Below are 20,621 nucleotides of genomic sequence, written 5' to 3'. Positions count from 1 at the left end.
CAAACACTTCTAGAAAAACAACCTTAGACGCAGCTTGCTATCTTTAACTCTGTATTCTTCATTTTTCTTTCACAGAGAAAGCACCACTGATTCAATGCTTTTGTGTCCTTCCTGGGAGCAGCAACTGATGGCGCAGTATAAATAAAAATTAATTGAATTGAAACAATGCACATTCCACCATACATCTTTAATAAGGTATACTTTATATACAATAATAACTTATATATACACAGTTACAATTTGGTTCTGTGACAATTTTGTGTGTTTCTATACATTGTACTATGCTTTAAGTGCTACTGAGGTAAGATATTCAGGAATGGCTTCTGTATAATATATCAGCATAAAATATGTCAGGCAAAATTTATGAGAATAAGCTCTAGCAGGCAATGTTTTTCACAAATATGTGCAAAACATTAAGAGATAAAACCAAAATGCTGTCCTGATGTAGCAAAATATTTCAAATGGAGCTTTAGATCAAAGACAAAAACCTATATAGTTGATGTCCATGTGCAGTAATACGTACAGGGAGTCCAGCCCCAGATTGTAATGAAAGATACAGATGCAGAAAAAGAAAACCTCTGTGCAGAGCAGTAATAGGGGCATTATGCAGGCAACATCAGGGATCAGATTAAGATCACTTCCATTTCAACAAACTGAGATCAAAGCAACTTCTGGCACTGCCTGGACTTTGGAACCATTTGCTTGATTTTTGACACAAAACTACTGAATAAATTGGTATTCATGATCGGCAGCTTCCTTAATGGTGGGCTGGTAAGTTTTAAAATGAACACTAATGTCTGGTCTGATGCTTATCAGAAGTGAAATTTCTGGAACGTGCATACAACACCTAACCAGCTTCAGCTGCTTCTCAGAATTCACACAATTGCATATTGTTCTTGTTTAGTCTATTGGTCCCATAGGGGTGAGGGGAGCTAAAATCCTGTCTGAGCATGACTGGGCCAGACACTAAAGCCGAATGAGAGGAGACAGTCATAGACAAATGTAACGCTACCTCTACCTCTGAACGCAGCAACCCTGGGGCCAGTGAGGCCACTGATCTGTCCTGGCATTGCTTTGGAGGAATTTTATAGCTGCTCTCTTGGGTGTTAAACAGTTAAGTGGCCCTAAATGCTTAATTAGGTGCTGGAAGTCACAGGCACTTTGCACCCGCTCTGCAAACCACAACACATCAGCTTATTAGGGGCATGGTGAGCCACACGCCAAATAATTAGGGGTGGCGGCAATGCTAGACCGCAAGATTGGGCTATAAGTAGACTAACAGGCAGTTAGGGAGAATGGGGGGGGAGAGGGTCACAGCTAGGGTCACTGTGGAGGAAGTAGGTGTAGTAGGAGAGTGTGTGAATGTGTGTTAGGATTGTAGACATGTGGTCCCAGGCAGAATGCTGTGTTCATCCAGGACACTTAAACGTTAAACTCTCCACCTAAAATGTATCCGTGTGTTTTGAGGTTTTCTTTCCTTTTTTATGAGGTGGTCGGTTGAACTTTTCCATTCGCTACATCTGCGTGTCATCAGCGCCTCCACACTTACCAGACGTATTGTATGTTAATCAGTGGATAAATCCACAATTGTTTTAACGTAAACATCATCCCAAAGTCCTTGCAAGGTCTTAAAGCTGAAAATATCTAATTACACTTTTGGTGGTTTCTGCTTTTGCTTTTTTTTGTTTTTGTTGCAAGTAAAATTCAGTAACAGACACCTTGGCGTCAACAGATGCCCAAAGCAAATTTATCAAGTCAAAGCTGAGCAGAGTGATGTTTTAGCATTTCCATCTGGTCCCAGTGATGGGAAGAAGGAAAGTCATGTTTGCTACTCTCTTCGTGTGATGACAGTATGATCAACGGAGCAGTTATGAATTGGAACTAAGGCTGTGGTCAAACTGGGTCGCTTTCTTTACATGGACAAAAGCATCTAGCTACATGAATTGCCAGATGAAGCACAAGGTCTGTGTACAAATTCAAAAGCTTTTAGCAAAGGACACCTCTGGTCAGTTCCAAATATCATTATTATTACTATTATGTCCTTTAATGAATAAAGACCCTCAGAAAAACACATCAGTGGCTGGTGGAGAACCGGGGGTAAAGACAAAAGCAGTAGGTGCATCTTAACAAACTTCTAAATCATCAAAAAGTGAATGCATTTTAACAAAGTAAAACCCATGTACTGTATAGATTTATTTCAAGTTTTTGTTCATTTTGATGAGTATGGTTTAAAGCCCTAGAAATCCTATGACATAGTTGAAATTTGATGATCAGTCATTGCAAAAGAAACAGACTGTTCTTAGACAGTATTAACAGAATGTTCTGCTGCATTGAATCAGAAATTCAAGCAAAAGGAGCCCCGACCTAGTACCATATACTCTATGGATACACTTTCAGTAGACTGATCATTCTTTATTAAAACCTCCTGAATTTAATTCTTTGAACAAATTTATTTGATTCTAATTAATTTATACAGTGTACAAGTTTACACTGTATTTACTTATTTGAATTTACTTACTGAAATAAATTAACTTTTTGTTGATATGCTAATTTAGAGAGATGCACCTGTATAAAAAATTCATTTCATTCCTTAACTTTAAAAATGGAAATGTCAAGTTGCGTCCAGCGCAAACAATTTCTGGGTATTTGGGTATCATGCAATGCAATTATTTTGTGGAACACAACATGATGATTAAAAATCAGAAAGAAAATTAGATGATTACATTCTTGCAGAGCAGAACCAAAGTGAAATTGAAGATTTAACAACTTTTTTTAAACAAACATCTTTTTTCCCCCTCTCACACTTTGCAGCAAAAACATAGAAAAGCAATCTTTTTTTGGTATTTGGAGTTTAGCTTCTTAAAATATAAAGAAATGTGGACAAGATGCCCACTGGCATTCTTCATGTGTTGGGGTAATTTCGTACACATGTATGTAATGTCCTACTTGTCAGGGCAAACGCTGTCCCTACATAAATGTGTACTTAAAGACCTCCTGAATATTCAGACACTGGCACAGCGCTGAGAGGGAGAGGTGCACTGGGACGGACACACCAACTGGCTGTGAAAGCTGTTGATACTCTGTCGTCCAGCCACTGCCACCACCTCGCTGGTTCCCAGCACATCCACGCACAGTGACTCTACAGCGTCCAGCCTCTCGATCTGCACCAGCCGAGTGAGGAGGTCAGGGATGCTGTAGCCGGCCGTGCTCACTCTTTCAAAGAGCTGTAGGCCGTCGCTCATGCCGCCGATCTCATCACGCTTCAGGCCGAAACTCTCTGCCAGGTGCCTCCATGTCTTCACCACAGCCGCCTCGCTGCTGTAGGAAGAACTTAGCATGCGGCTGGCCTTCTCCAGGCAGTCGAAGGGAAGCTCTGTAGGGCTTAGGCCTGAGGAGGAGACATGGATTTCAAAATAAAATGTCTGATTATCATGTTATACAGTAACAAATGTAAAAAAAAAAAGAAAAACGTGGTTAGTCACATTAAAACCACTTTAATGTATTTTAGTACATTGGATATTGCATTAGAATTGCTAAGTCAAGATCCAAACCTTAATGCCTTGAAAATCTGTAGATTTTGAAAATGGCTGCTTATAAACACTCTACAAAAATGGCAAATATATATATATATATATACAGTACAGACCAAAAGTTTGGACACAACTGTGTGTCCAAACTTTTGGTCTGTATTGAGTACAGACCAAAAGTTTGGACACACCTTCTCATTGAATTCAATGAATAAGAATAGAAGAGAAGCAGCAATGACCTTGCAGCTAATTCTTTCCGCATATGGGCCAACCACGTTACCCCACACACTGTCCCACCAAAAGACTTTAAAGGGGCAGCATTATGTATTTTTCAGGTACAAAGTGGTATTTTATAACACAATCTAGTAACTATGTCAAATTCAGTTATCATAAAATGACTTTAAAGAAATTTGATTTTGTAATTTAACAACTTGAAAAAATGGGACTCTGTCCCTTTAAATAGCATTTCATTTAATTGACAAGCAGCTTGTATAATGAGCTCAGCAGATGTGTAGTTCCACCAGGTGTTTAACTGCTGAAGGAGCTGAGTGGGAGAGTCGCGGGGGAAGGCTGCTCTGTGAGGCGTGGAAACCGCAGCTCCAAAGAGGAGATTAAAGGATATCTCTCCTAAAAAAGGTCAATTTTACATAACACTGCCTCTTTAAAAGACAGCTTTGTTTTTAACCAAAGGCGGTCCTACAGAATCCAAAGGCACATCACACTTGAGAGTTTCATTATGCAAAACTTTGTGTTGGTCCATAAAATCTCAATAAATAACATTACAATTTGTAATTGTAACCTGACAAAATAAGAGAAAAAACACCAAAGCGGTCATCCTTCTCAGATGATGCATCGTTCATTCTTGTAAAACAATGAAAACATCAATTACAAGGCTTGGTAGAAAGTGTCTCCTCTGACTGACTTACCCTCGGTAACATTGCAGGTTCTAGCATACAGCTCTAGTATCTTTTTCCTTCGACTCTGTAGCATCTGTGTGGTATTGAAGAAAAAAAAAACATCTTTATGAGATTATAAAAGGATCGTAAGTTATAAGTCTGTTCATAATCATATTCTGACTTCAGTACAGTCCTTAAAAAGCTCTGTCTTCCTACCCCTGGGGTTTTATTGTTGTTGATCCCGTTCATGCTGCTGATGTGGTTGGTGGAGGCAATGTGGTTGACACTGTTGATGTGGTTGGGACTCTGGATGTTAATGGTGTGGCTGGCTGCAACTATGGGGGTACCATTGGATGTGCGGCCGCGGTCCAGGAGTCCCAAAGAAAGCAGAGAGAGGTCAGGTTTGTTGCCCAGGTCCACGAGGCACAAGTTGGGGTTGGGGGACGCGCTCTCGACAGATCCCTGCTTGTCAGATGACGGCTCCTCATCGCTGTCGATGCTGCGGCTCAACAACTGCTCATTCTCAGATGATGCATCATTTTCACTGCATATACAAACAAAATAACACATGATATATTTATATTTATGAATATTTCAGTTATATATATATATACAGTATATACAGTATATATATATATATATATATATATATATATACAGATCTATAGATATATATAAGCAAACATTTGACATGTCACCAACAAAAAGTGAAGGAAGTTGAGGAAGGTTTTATGAATTTTGCCATTTCTGTCAACCCTTTAAAACAGAAACAGCTGTTTACAGTTGTTAATACTAACTATGACAATTAGTCTAATTGAGCTAATATGTTGCTACTATAAGTTGCTAAAGACAGATTAAAATAATTTATCATTTTATCTTTGTTTGAAAATCTGTTAGACTACAAAGCTTTGTAACAATGACTGCACTCTTACACAAGGTATGATATCATCTATGCTAATACAAACAATGACTGATCATGACAGAAAGGCTGCCGATTGGGGTCTTTCAGTCATACTAAATGAATAAATGATTTACCATCTGTTGACAATAAATATTTTTTTTTTCTCTCGGATACTGCATTTTATTCCAGCTGCTATTTATTTTGAATTAATCTTTATTAAAAAAAACAAAAAACGTTTTGAGTCCACTGATTTTGTGAACTTTGATATTTTTAGAGAAAAGGTGTACAAAAGTAAAGAAAACATTTAGTGGACCTGAGTCCATCTTATCTGTCTTACTGGTTGCTGTTTAAAACATTTTCATATCTCATTTCATAGACTGAAAGGCTTTTATTAATGTAATTTTTCAATTGTTGACTATGACTGTATTTTTTTGTGTTTTTATGATGTAAAACACTTTGAACTGCCTTGTTGCAGAAATGTGCTGTACAAATCAACTTGACTTGATTTAACTTTATTGGAACTACTATGTGTCAAGTGGTGGTAGAAAATCACAACAAACAAGGCTCCATACTAAATGCTGCTTTTATTCAGCATCTTTATGATCCGACCAGCTCAGATTATACAACATCTCCTTATATCCATGCTCATGACATACAATGTTATACTTGTGTGTTAGTATGAACCATAGTTCACTATAGTTACTGAGTCAGTATTGCACAAACCTCCGTGGGTAAACGGGTCAGAACTGGCACCAAATCAAGGCTAAATATGGCAAAATCATTGTTTTTGATCTTAAAAAATCCAAGTTAGAAATTTAAACTAAGCTAAATATCATTGAGCTAGAGACCACAGTTAATGTAAATAACCTAGTTGTTAGTATTGACTTTAACTTTAACTATGAAATCAAGTTAATAATAAATCAGTCTATTACTCTTCTTGAAAATAATGTCACAAGAAAAGCACATCAGTGTTTTATACTGATTGAAGCCTGGTGCCTTATTCTTTGTAGTTGTTTATATTATTTATAGTTGTTACAATTAACTGGAATCAATACTAGCAAGCATGAGCTTTATAAAATCGAACAGTCAGAAATCAGCCTGGGTATCGGGGCATCTCTAACCTTTACGACATGTCTGTAAATTACAGGAAGATGCTATCTTGTTTCCACATCTCCTGATGTTTTTAAGCAGTTCCTGAAACAACGCTGCCTTTTACAACACAATCCCATATATTATAATTTTATCAACAATCCTCTCTCTTTCCATCTCCTCTGGATTTTCTTGCAAAAGCACCTTGTTGACAGAGATGCACACTGAATGCTTTTGTATCCATGTCCTATGCTCTTTCTTCCCAAATACACACCTGCACACAAGATGCCATTGTTTCCCAGATACCTAACACCCTTTCTGGCAACTAATGTAGTGAGTTAGCACATCCTCTTGTATCCAGCTTCAATGCGTTGTTGACTGCTGTTGATGCAAAAATGTGTGTGTGTTCCATGTGCATGTATGTAGAGTATCTGTGTGTATCATCTCTTCTTTAATTTGCTGTTCTTAATATTAAAAGACAACAAATTAAAGCATACATACAAAAATCATTTGAGTAATTAAACAGATTGGTATAAAGACGTAAAAAGTCTTCACATTTCAACACTTCTCTCACCAGTGCTGATAAAGCATGATTGTCCTCTCATGAGGTTTAAGGGGTATGCAGAGAGGAAGGAGAGAAAACCTTCACTCTTTTGTTGTCTGGGAAGACATTCTTTCCCCTGATGGTGGTTTTATGTGAAGATTGGAATAAATACCACTGTGCACCGTGACAACTAACGCCTTTTCTCAGCATTTCTTATGCTTCAGGGCTCAAATGTGCTGCCTTACCTCATACCCTACACTAAAGCCACATAATTGGGCTGCCTGCTTTATTCCTTAATTTAAAAAACTCAGGTGATATTATTTTACACATACTGTACATACTCGCAGACACAAGAAGAAATGCCCACAGGGCAACAACATAACTACTGCAAAGGCTGGTTTTGTGGCAGTTTAATTATGGGCAGATTGGGATAAATTATGTTGTGCTGAGTCTGTGTATCCAGATATACTCATTCATTTAGCATGTGCGGGATCATAAAATACATTTAGATTTAATTTGATATAACTTGTATTTTAAAATGTAAGAACTTTTAAAATCAGAATAGAAAACTTTGTAAATCTATAGAATTTGTAGCATGATTGATGGTTGACATGCTACTGGAAAAAAAAGTTTATAGTTCTTCTATATATCACAGCAAAAAAAAGCAATCAATTGTTACAAAGTAACATATTATCACAGATGATGACAGACGAGTAAAGGAAAAAGAGTATAGTTTGTCTTTCCCATCTATACAGCAGTACACCAGTCAAAGCTTTTGTCTGGATAGATTTGCACCAAACTACATGGGAAGTTCTTTTAGAGGGAATTGGATTTTTTTTGTTTGTTTGTCTCACTCAGAAAGAAAGAATTGGTTATTCCAAAAATATTTAATGCACTCAGCAAAACAGACCATTTTTGGATAAATAATCTTTTGATTAATTAAAATAAGGGTGTTTGGAAGTAAGGGGTAAAGTTACACTTAAAGGCTGAGAAGTATGGGGTTGTCATGTTGGTTTATGTTTTGCTGAAAAAAAGACTGGTGCACTTAATAGATTAGGTGAAATTACGCAGCATCTGAAGACATCAAATAGGAAATTAAAGCTTGTTGCCTAATCTCAGTTAGATCAAGAACTGTGTTGAACAAGGCTTACTACAAACTAGCCTTGCTTACACCAGTTCAAGCAAGGCATTCCTTCAGTGTCAGGAAGGAATGGGCCAAAATTCAAGGAAATTATTGTGAGAAGTTTGTGGAAGGAGACAAGAAGCATTTGACCAAAGCCAGGCAGTTTAAAATTCTACCCAATCCCAATGAAATACTGTATGTCTATCAAGAAAGTATCAATAATTTTCTCTCTTTCATTATTCTGACATTGAGAAAATAGAAATAATTTTAGTTAACAGCTGACGTAAAACAAAGGATTTTCAGTTTGATTGAATGTCAAGACAGTAACAAGAAATTGTTATCTTTTTATACACAGTATCAAAGTATGTGGTTTCAACAGTATATTTATATCCGAATGTGTGTTTGACCCAATAAGATGTTAAAAGCTTGATTAATTTGGTAGATTTCAGTTTTTTATTTCACATGAACACTGAGACATAATCTCTGCATGGTAGAACATTGGACATTTTCCTCACCTTTTCACCGTCTTTTGAGGGGCTGCTTTCAATTTGTCATACTCATCTTTCTCAGAGAAAATCACCACATTATCTGTGAGCAGAAAAAGCAACAAAAGAACCTTTAAATTCAAAATAGAAAGACATGAACAAAAAGACTATTTTGAATGAAACACACCCATCATATTAAACTTCAACTAATTATTAGGATGAGTTCAAAGATGAAAAAGAATTTATTCCTCAGGCTAAACCATTTTTACACTAAATAACATCAGCAGGGTCAATGTATAAAACGATTAAGGTGAGTATTATGATAAATTACACTGACATAATGGCTACTGATAGGGGCAGACAGTTCAATGAATGGATATGAGAAGAAGTAAAGGGTAGGCGTGTGTTTGCGTGTGTGTGTAGTTTGAGTAAAAGCGTCTGTGTCTTTCATCTCAAAGCCTGATTATGTCAGTGTCTACATGAGTGACAGCTAGCTCCGGTAGAGCTCCCAGCAATGGGCTATGCTCCCACATACACACACCAAAGTGGATTCACAAACACACACACCCACGCACACCCCAAGAAAGCTATTTAGAGCAATGCTTGGAAATAATACAAACATCTAGCCATCAATATCAAACCTAAGAAACGAACCACAACATTGCGTTACTTTTTCTCTTCCATTTTTGAGTTATATTAAATTTGTAGCTACATTAATTAGCATGTGTGTGTGTGTATGTGTTTTCCTTCACACCACATGTAAGTGGTTAGTCAGTCAGTCTGCGAGTGAAATTGAACAGAGCATCATTGTGAGGAGAAATGGCGCCTAAAGCAACATATGGCTTTAGCTTTGGAAACTTCACATTCCATCACGATACACTCATCATGTCTGTCAGGATGCAGCACACACACACAGACGCACACATGCATGCATAAGGAAAGTGCAATTCCCACACACAGGCATTTGCAAACATTGTGAGAGAAAATACCAATAAAAACACAATGAAAATGAATTTTGGAGGCTATTTAACTTTAGCCATTAAAATGATTTTAAACATGATTCAAGCATTTTTAGCTAGTAAATGTAGTGTTCAATAATGCTTTATTTTGCTGTTGAATTCTACCTGAATGATTTGATTAGACATTAACTTACAATGATGTTTAACTCAGCCTTTGTGCTTGTTCATCAGGCTTACTGTCCAGCAGATACCAATGAGGCTGATATAACAGCATTAACTCAGTAATAGCGTAAAACCCAAACTTACAGTTAAGTATGTCTTTGTATTGAAGCAAGATTCTCAGTTTAGATTCTTCTTTTACTACTTTAGCAACAGCACTACTGCCAATCTCAAAGGTGCTAGAAAATAGAGCTGCTTAACACTGAGGCCTTTGTTAATATGTTTACAGATACTAAATTATTCATAAATACATCATCTCAGTAAAACCTTTTAAATGTTTCATTGAAAGAAGACAGCTATTAGTTTGTAAACAGATTTATATTAATTACAGTTTATCTTGTTCCTGCTTGTTTCTATATTTTAAATTCAATTGACTTTAGTCGCAGTTAAAATCACATCAGTTTTCCTTATTTTGAAGGTGCAGCATTTTAAACTACAAAAATTGTTTCTGATGTATGTGATCTGTTGGATTTCAATAAATGCAATGGCTGGTAAGTTTGAAAAAGAAATACAATCTTTATTATGTCATTATTCTCTTTTGTTATCCCTTGACATCAAAATTAAAAGGAAAAGAATTCATGGGTGGTCTTTCCAGAAATCAAAGCCAAATTTGTCGCTTGTCTTTTTTTCTTCTCTTATCCACAAATGGGGATTTTTCACTTGTCAACCAGTTATTTAATATTAAAAGATGAACTGAGTTTTTTTTTCTTTTTTCTTAATTGGGTAAATATCCCTTTCCTTTTATTTTACAAAATATTGATGGACACAAAATTACTCTACTAGTGTCCAAGCTGAAGTCTGCATTATTATTGCAGCATAACCACAACCTGATTTTTTTCTCTTATACCATAACTATCAAGCCTCACAAAATAATTTTGATACTCACAATTTTGAAATGCCTTGCTGCTGAAATGTGCTATACAAATAAAATTTGATTTGATTTGAAATAAGAGATAACATATTCATATGGGCAAAACACACTCGTTGTAAAATGACAAAAATACATGAATATATTATAGCTACACAAAGGATTAAGATCTTTTAAATTCTAAAAAAAAAAAATGTTTTTAATTTTTTATATTCTTTTAAACTGAATTGAATTTTAATTATTTTTTGCATTCAGACTTTTAGACATTTGAATTTGTCTAAAATTTAACAAACTGTAAAATTTTACAGTTTTCAATGTTAGTTAACATAATTTTAAATTCAAACAGCCTCCAAACTTAACTTAAAAGTCAGATCAATTGTTATAAATTACAGCTTTTTTAAAGCTGTGAGAGGACAGGTTCTTCTAGTGGTCCCCTACTAGCCTTTTAGCTGTAAATAGTTGGTTGGCTATGGTAGGACATGTAAAGAGAATAATATTAAATATTTCAGTTGCAATCTGATGCATTGCTGTGGTCAAGTCACCAGTATCATCTCAGCACACTTTAAGAATTTTCTGTGTTATTGGGGAAAATTTATGAATGCCAAATGAACAGCCTTTAGATTTTTTCTAATATATGAAAATAATAGACTTTCTCTATATGCACTAAATGGACTAATAAAGGTTAAACTTATAAAATGTAATCAGTGAAGACACCTACATGAGTGAACAAGGCCAAATTAACATGTGATCATATTAAAAACAATGAAAGATCAAATACAAATGAAGATTCTGTCAGTCAAATCAATGAAAGGTACTTTTAGAAAACATATCAAAGCAGATCAAGTCAGACTTAATGATGCTGTAATGAGTACAAAATTGGTCATGTTTGCAAAAATGTGGAAAAGGTTTAAATCATGAACACTTGTATGTAACAGGATTACTCTTTTTTTCATGTAAGTATGACAAAGGATAATAAAAGCCAGGATGAGGTTTATAACGACAATAGAAGTTTTCATGTAAACAAGCTTTTTTTTTTTTTTTACAACTGAATACTTCCGATCAAGGCAAAAGAAAAACAATAAAAGAGTAAAAACACAGTCTGCCATTCATTCATGGGGATGTTTGTGTAGCATGTCTCACCAGGGACATCTTTCTTGTCATCCTGTTTGATGGTTTGAGCCTCCACAGCTTTCACAACCTGGCCAGAACAACATGCTGCATACACAGAGAGCGAGAGGGAGAAAGAAAGAGAGAGAACGGCATAAAACACAAAAGCTTTAGATGTTAAACTGTGCAAATCTGTTTTTGCGCTTAACTCACCATGGCCACCCGGCTTGGCCTTCAAGATATAAAACATGATGATGAGAACAATGGCAATAGCCATGATGAAAATGGTTGACATGGCGATAATAAGCGCTGTGGCTAAATGACCCTGTCCAGGTGATTCTAAAGAAGGTAGTCATGAAGAAGGGAGCAATGCAAAATACATATAAATGAAATGAAATAACAAAAACAAACTGATCGGAAAACAAGCAAATGGAGAAAGATTTTGTCAAAGTGAGCTTGTGCATACCTTTAATTCTGTGAGGGAAGACTGTAGTGCTCCCAGGGTTAATTGGTGGTTTTTCTTTGGGTTTGCTGATTTGCATGCCTGTAAAACACATGTGCACACGCCTTCATGTTACATTCCCTGGTATTTGACCTTTTATGAATCATTTGAAATGTTTCAGGAGCCATTTGGCTGCCTAGAAGACCGGGACTACACTTGTGTAATGGATAACAATGATCCCAATTTGTTAGAAAGGGGACAGTAGAGTGGTTCCAACTATCAAGGGATCACACTTCATAGCTTCTCCTAGAAAGTAAACACTAGGGTGTTGAAAATTAGGCTTTTTTTTTTTCTTCTAAGCATTTTGTTGGGCTGCTGTGTGGAAATGGGATGCCTGGATTGATTTGATAGTGCGACTCTCATTACAAAGTTGAACTGGTTACCCAGTGTGGATTGGACTCTGGTGGCCCTGCACCCTGTCACTGATTCTGTTTTCAGGGACAGGATCTTTTTGTATAGTCGTGAAGAGGAGGGTGTCTGTTTTATTAACCTCAGGTTATAACTTGATATTTGAAGTTGATGTGGTTCCTTTGGCCTCTTCAAGGCATCACCTTTAGCGTGCAGTACAGTAGTCTGTAGCCGATTGTAACTCAACCTGGATATGGGAAAGCTGTATTGCACTTTCTAAGCGCAGGGCCAGTTTCTGTCTCAAATGGAGGAGTTCCAGTCTCTTGGTGTCTTCCTTGTGACTGACGGTGTGTGAACTCATCTGCAGTAATGTGAACCCCATTCCAGTGTTTAGAAACTTTGTAGTGAACAAAGAGCTGCAGACTCTTCTTATGCTACCAACCGTTGAATGCAGGTAGATTAAAATATAACTACAGTGACTGTTATGTGCCTAAAGCAAAGATATAAACTTCAAAGGAACATTGTTGACATAAGGATTATCTCAAGACATTTGTGGCACTAAAGTACCGTATACCCAATCTTTTAGAGTTATACTACCTCAGGCAAGCTTTCTATTATTATATACCTGCATTTATATGTATGGAAGAAAGGGGAAGAGCCAAAGCGACTGTCTAATTTCACATGCTTTCATTGCTACTACATCTGCAATGGAAAACACTATATTAAAGCTATCCGTTAACAAAATCCCTTCATGTTATAATCAAAGCTTCAGTAAAGATTAATTTCTTTTTAAGAAAATAATTGTGTATTTGTGACAATAAAAGAAAATTCCCTGCAGTCAAATCCTAGGGTAATTCTCTATTTCTATAAGTTCCTCTTTGACCTTAATCCCCCTTTCTCTACAATGCACTTTGGAAGATTGTGTATAATTTTACTGACAATCAAACAAATGCATTAGTGGCAGAAATGTCTTCATGGCCAGATCAGTGATCATGAAGAATGTGAACTGAGAGAAGGATGTGGGAAGACGGCCTCAGGCCTCTTGGTGGCCAGAAATCATGGGTCAGAGCACACCCACCTTCAAGTTATGCCTTCAATTTGCAGCTGTGTTTACGAACATTTGCAACTGCACTGAGACACAATACACAATGTTTCAGTACTAACAGCTGGCATTTATGAAGCCTGTTTGTAACGACATTAACAAAATATGTTCATAATGGTGTATATAAACTGCAGTCAGAATTGGAAATGAAATTTACAAACACTGATCTCATTTGCTACACTTTTAAATCCTACATAAAGGAAGTTTCAAAGAACTTTTATCTTGCTGACTTTACTCTGCTTCTTTATCGTTTGTTCTACCACGCTGATTATACTACATACCTCAGCATAAACTTTCTCTTGTCATATAATTTTCAATAGAAAGATTAAACTATATTAACCTCGTCTGTTGTGGTAGTTTTATCTAGATTGTAGGTACGTCTGTGTATAGTGTGTTCAAAATCATTCCTGAATGTTGCAATAGTTTATATGGATAAACTGTAGTTTTCACAATTAACTACTCTGATAATCTAATTTCTCTGCCAATTGGTTCAGTCACCACAGCATTTGTTGATGCTATCATGAACTTAAAGCCTTGCTGTCCTGTTCACCAATATATTTTCAGGTTGTGTTTATAGAAGAATTTGATTTCCAATGTTGTTCATTCTAAAGTAGGATTAGGGAGTTATATGTAATGTCGCTGCCAATATTGAATCTTACTGGACAACCTTAATTTCTCAGAATTTACATATCAAACACCTAGTAATCCTAACTAATTACATCTGTTACAATGTAATTTCTCCCAGATTCAGATTAATATTTTTTCTGATATTTTAATAACCCTGATTTGCTTATGCAACATGCTGCTAATCTTCTCGCACAACTTTACCAGAGGTTCCAATGATTGCAAAGCATACCCTTTGGGCATATGGGTTTGGTAAACACTGACTGATGCTGCAAGGTTTTGACAAGTAATGATAAAGTTAGATCAACAAGTAAACTCAAAAATATTAACCACTAGAACAAAATGAATGACTGCCACAACAAGAACAAAGGTGATAAAGAAAGTAACTAAGAGAAGAAGTCCCAACCTTTGTTTTAAATGCATTTTCAAGATTACATGACATGGAGATATTAATATGTTCAGCTACAAGTTCTAGAAAAGTAAGAACAAAATATTTGCTTGCTCTTGAGATTCTGTTTCATCAATAGGCTCTGGCTTATAATTCTTTACTTAAACCAATTTAGTTGAAAACATGCTGTTTTTACAGACACATGCAATAGATCTGACAGTGACATTAATATAAGAAAGATATTTAACCCACAATGTTCCCGAGTTCACATGCCAGAATTCCCTAACGATGGTATGTTAGCTTTGGCATTGCATTTAATTGACTTTTTTTTTTCTCTAAATACCGCTGCCTGACATTATTTCACAACCAATAACACTTCACAGAAGCAAATTATTGGCATTGGCAGCAGTTAAAGTTGATTTTTCATTGTGATACATTCTCCCATCGCAGAACACAAACTTTTTTATTGGGCAGTGTGGATAAAATGCAGACCTCACTACTCCATCTGTCAATATATTGCTCCCAGTCCTCCCTTATTGTTGCCCTTCTGGAGTTTTCATCAGCTCAGCTCCTGCCTCTTTCCTAATAGAGCTGTAAACTCCCAGCAGCTTATAAATCACGCCTTTTAATAAGTCTTTCATTTCACCAAGTTGATATACTGTTGGCCTCCTTGGCATGTGCCTCACCACTTCCCATACTTTCAGGGCTTCGTGTTACCACGTACGCACATACAAATGTATACACCAGCGCCCTGTGGTTGAAGGCATCAACTTGGGGTATGTGTTTACACTTTATTGAATGAGGACATGAGTCTGAACTGAAATTCTGTTAGGACTTTGTGGTTAAATCTCTTAATCATGTTCTCTCAGGCTGAAAAAGAACTGCACAATGCTAAGTCTGCCAGTCAATACAGGTCTGCCAATCAAAACAACCTGAAAGAAACTAAGTAGCACTCAAATGTAGAGCTAAAAAACACTTAAAGGCAAAATATCATTTGGAGCAAGAATACCAAAACAACATTAAAAGTAAAACAAATCACAATCTTCAAACAAATAAGACACTTTCATATACAAAAGTTACATCACAACCCCATCGTGAAGCCCGTCTCTAAACATTTTTTTTTCTCAAAATGAATATGTTGAATGAATGTGTAGTCACCTTCTGGTGGCCACACATTCCTACAAATATAATATACCCAGTGATCAGACAGATAAATGAAGCAACTTTATCCAAACATGATAACGATTATCATTTTTGGAATGCTTAATTTTATCATGCTTTTTATCTTATGTTTTGCCAAAGCTAAACCGATTAGCTTTAAAGCATATTTTTTATAAGCCATATTATAAGAGGAACATTTTACTCCAGCTGCAAACTTCTTTTCCATCTAACACACATATTTGTTCACACATCTGTTCATATTAAATAACTTATCGTACAAACCATTGGCTCTGGCATTGTATGACATAAACAAAACTTCTGTTTTATTGTGCTAAGCCTCAAAATAATTTCCAAAAACAGTTTATTGAGTGAATCACTAACATTTAATCAAGATTACTCAGTTTGAAAAAGTGCAAATGATTCACTGGGATTTGCATTTTTAGACTTAATATAGTAAAACTTTTTACAACTATAAGCATTGGTTACTTATCAGCTTCTTCAGTTTTCACCATACTGCACTGAGTTGCGGAATACTGAGGGTCTTGTAAGGTTACAGTTGGTACTGGTTTAACAAATGACTAAGTACTAAATGTTTTAGCACATCAGAAGCAAATTTCCAGCCCCAGGACTTTGAAACGATTGCTTAAACAACTTTTTATTTAATATAAAGAACCAGACATGCTGCGCGGGTCACGTTACTACTCTATCGAACCTTTTTAATTTAACGACTTTCTACCTGCAATATTGCGTGTTTACTCTGTCAATACTTACATTACTCTACTAATACGACTGGGTTTTAGTAGTATTATTCTTGTATTTAAAAATAAAAATCTCAGCGTGGCCATAAAACTCCGTCATACTTGCTCTGCTGCCTTTTTTCTTTTCACTGTCAAACTTCTCCATCTCTCCTCTATGACGGTAGATATATTTCAAAACATCTGGTTTTTTTGTTTGTTTTGTTTGGGTTTTTTCTTATGCTCCGTTGATTAGTTTGAACACTGCTGCCACTTAGTGGCCGGAGGGTATTTTACTTCGTCGCATCACTATTTGAGAAGTACTGCATTAATGTATTGTAGTTTTATCTTCACAAGTAAAACACAAACTCATTATGTGCACAATCACTGTGCGACCCTGAAATATGACGTGTTCTGGTGACAGAAGATGATTGAAGAAATGGGTGAGCTGGTGCCAGTGGTCAAGAGTGACAATGTTGGTCAGAACAGGTGCAGAAATCTACCTGAATGGTGCAAGTATTTTAGTATTTCAAATATTTTTTTATTTTTTTTTTTTTTATTTTATTTTATTTTTTTTACATGCAGTCATTACTGGCATTGTTATAGAGTGGCTTTATAATACACCACTAAGATGCCAGCTTGTCAGGCCCCCAAGCTGGTGCTTGCAGATAGCATTTCTCCTGCCTTCCTACTCGTCACTGGAAAAATCCTCCATAAACCTTGATTTTATCAACTCAAGCTTAAGCATTAGACTGTGCTATTATTATTTTGTCTTAGTTGGACATATTGTTTTATGCTGAAGACCTAAATTGGCATTTAAAACATAATGTCAACACTTCTGGTATTTTCTGGAGTATTCTTGACTTCTTCGTGGCTGCCATTGTATTACAGATGATCAGGCATAAAAATATTGAACTTTTATGAGCTACAAGCACAAACACAATTCGAATAGATACATTACAATAAATGACTATGTATGCTTTTTCAGAAAATATGAGATTTCTCTTCTTGATAGTAGAAAGCAAGAGTTGACTTTGTAGAATAAGATTATATTGAGTATTGATGGTGCATTGCCTGTGTGTATTCAGCTACAAATTTGTATGTTGAAGGCCATAGAAAATACAGGGAGAAAGTAGAAAATTAGCAGGGCCTACAGCTTTTTATCACAACCTGCCAAAGAGTAGCATCAAGGCAAGTAAAAACATGCTAATCATCCGCCTTTCTCATACCCGCCAAAATTTTAATTATCACACAAGCACCACTAGGCAGGAGCCAGGGTAATTTACAGATTACATGGCAAGTGTCAGCCTGCCATCACCCAAAGCAAATAAAACTCAGATCTCAGACAATTTTGTGTTGCTTTTTAGGGGAATCAACCTTGGCTTTCTTGTTAAGAGGATTTCAGTGTGGAAGTAAACAGGTAGTCTTCTCTTGACTTTAACAAGAACGTTTAAGATTAATTAATAATAATTAATAATTATAATATTTATTCAAATAAACAAGTAATAATGGTGTTTCACCTGCCATGTAAACTCAACAGTAAGCTGTGGAGATGGCATGCAATTAAAATATTATGTATAGACCTTATGTACTAATGCTGTTGTGTAGCTGATTATTCTTCCTTCTCTGCAGGCCCAGACCACTTTTTGGGGTTTTCTTCTTTCAAAAGACACACATTTAATATGACAGAAGAATAATAACGTTTGTTTCCGGATTCTTTAATTACACAGCAAGGGGATTTTGAGCAGCTACAAGTCCATAAATATTGTTGCCAAACAATCAGAAAAAAATGAGTGAGAAAATGTCATTTGCTCAATTTGCCAAATGGATTTAAGTAAAAATCTGGGCAACAACAGAGAACACAGAGAAACAAGGCAACCCCTCAAATTTTTTTTTATTTCTTTTGTCATTTCACACAAATTTAATTGTATTTTCCCATGAATTTATTTGAAAAATTAGATTAGCACAATTATGGCATGAAAGGAAAATGACGTCTGCATTTCTAAATACTTTACGGATAAAATTCTTTAAAGTGTTTGGGAATTTTTTTCAGCCACATTATTTCCAAGTTTGAAGCATGTTTTATGTAGAACATTATATTAGAATTAAATATAATTTTAAAAGGTTTATACATACAACATGCCCTGCATTAGGGGTTGTCAAACTGTAGTGAATTAATAAGCATTTTTATGAGTACACCAATGTCATGACATGGGACTGGAAATACGAAATTTTCCACAAATCAAGACAATTACATTAATATGCATTTTAGAAGCTTTAGCAAGTTTGTGCAACTCTTTAAAAACCTGTAAGAACAATTGAGCTGCACATGGATCTGGATACACCCAGATCCATGTGCAGATAGTGTGGAGGTATGCAGGATGATTAGTGAGACAGTGATGTTATCGATGAGCTGTCAAATACTCAAGAGGAACTAGAAAAACAGCAGCACCAGCGGCGAAGTGGTGTGTACACGCTTGTTACTGCAAGCCAAACTTGCCCACATGGTAGAGTGACTCCAGTGTCTGGAAAAACTCAGCACAACCTGCAACCTCCGGCTGTTTCTGTTTCCCAAAACTTAGTCAAGCGTTTCAGCAGCTGCTTCCACCTAACCTGTCCTGTTTTATTTCCATTCCATGTGGCAGAAAAGCTTCACACTGAGTAGCTTCTAAAGGAGAGGAAGCCAAATTTGTATTTTGTAATATTGTAATATTGTAATGCAACAGCTTGAATGCAACATTAAACTAGAAAATTCCAACCAGGAGCATTAAACTAGAAAATTTCAACCAGAAGACAATGGCAGCAAGAGAATTTAAACGACAAAAAAGAAATTGAGAACATAATGCAAAGAATTGTAAATCTTACATTCTTTTGTGTTGCTCGGGGCATTTTGGCAGGAATGGCAAACCATCCCATAAGCGTTCCTGGGTTTGTTGTCCAACATATAATACCTATAAAAGATAAACATGAAATCACATCAGCAGTTTTTTTTTATTTTATTTTTATTTTTTTACCACTATACAAAGATGGAGAGATGAAAGAAAAACCTTTTAAAACTGTCAATAAGTATACTCAGCTGAAATGACCTCCAAACATTCTGCACTTAGTGAAAAAGCATGGAAAAGCGACTAAGGTGAAAATTTTGACTTTGTGACGAAGTGCACATAATTGACGCCCTGCAGGCACTAAGAAAATGGCTTAGTACAAATACTGCCATCAGTCATAAAAAGATCACGCTGTGCAGGAGAAAAAAGAAGAAGCAAGGGAGGTAAGAAAGATGCCAATGCACCGAACAGATGAACATTATTAGATCTTTTTATGCTCAGGGGCATGAGAACAGCTTTTCAGTTTGTACACAGCAGGCGTACAGCCTGAAGGTAATCTGAAGTTAGCTGCTGGTGAAACATATAAGGGAAGCACATCTCAGTGCAATATGACATAAATAAATCAAAACTGATCACCTAACATAAAACAGCTTAAAACATTTGGAACAACCAACTGTGAGAACACATTGTGTAGTAGAACATACAGGTTGTTTAAATTACATTTGCAAAGAAAAATCTAAAATATTCTGCATACATTTTAATCCCACTCTCCTTTATTCTGACACCCCTTAATTAAAATCAGTACAATTCACTAGATACACACTATGGTAACAGATTAAATCCAAAAAACAAAAAAAAGTGAAATTCAAAATGTCTCAGGGGCAAGAATGTTTTTGCAAGTTTCTGTATTGCTTTCTTCTACATGAAGAAAGGGGACCTTTATTTCTGATGTGACTCTAAATTTCTTTGGCATTGAGAATTAGGCTGTGTTAGTTTCATTCTCCCTCAACTATCCCCAATGTATCCTGTTACATTTATCAAACTATAAAGTTAGCAAGATAAGAAACATCTTTCTCCCTAATTGGCAAATATTTAGTGAGCTTTGATGTTTTCTTTTGTAAATTATGATGATCCTGGAACATAACCTCTCTGTCAGACCTCTGAAGACCAGAAATCATTTATCATCTAATGTTTTTACCAGACATTCTTGGCCGAATTC

The 20,621-nt window shown here is 36.0% G+C and overlaps 1 protein-coding gene across 2 annotated transcripts in view; it reads right to left on the bottom strand.

Annotated features, from left to right (window-relative positions):
* Positions 1 to 2,568: 2,568 nt before the first annotated feature.
* Positions 2,569 to 20,621, bottom strand: part of edar (ectodysplasin A receptor) — a 45,235-nt gene continuing 27,182 nt past the window's right edge. Inside the window, exons 5-12 of one of the 2 annotated variants that reach the window (XM_032568464.1) lie at positions 19,443 to 19,528; positions 12,185 to 12,262; positions 11,932 to 12,057; positions 11,752 to 11,826; positions 8,596 to 8,668; positions 4,640 to 4,967; positions 4,454 to 4,517; positions 2,569 to 3,388 (exon numbers count right to left, since the gene is read on the bottom strand). In XM_032568464.1, the coding sequence (XP_032424355.1) occupies positions 3,003 to 3,388; positions 4,454 to 4,517; positions 4,640 to 4,967; positions 8,596 to 8,668; positions 11,752 to 11,826; positions 11,932 to 12,057; positions 12,185 to 12,262; positions 19,443 to 19,528 (1,216 nt within the window). In that variant the 3' untranslated portion in view covers positions 2,569 to 3,002. The remainder of the gene's footprint in view (positions 3,389 to 4,453; positions 4,518 to 4,639; positions 4,968 to 8,595; positions 8,669 to 11,751; positions 11,827 to 11,931; positions 12,058 to 12,184; positions 12,263 to 19,442; positions 19,529 to 20,621) is intronic. The other variant, XM_032568465.1, reaches the window with a different exon arrangement.

This window comes from Xiphophorus hellerii, chromosome 7, assembly GCF_003331165.1.
Source record: "Xiphophorus hellerii strain 12219 chromosome 7, Xiphophorus_hellerii-4.1, whole genome shotgun sequence".
Taxonomy (NCBI): Eukaryota; Metazoa; Chordata; class Actinopteri; order Cyprinodontiformes; family Poeciliidae; genus Xiphophorus; species Xiphophorus hellerii.
Note: the sequence above shows the minus strand (reverse complement) of the source record. Positions and strands in the feature narration are given on the sequence as shown.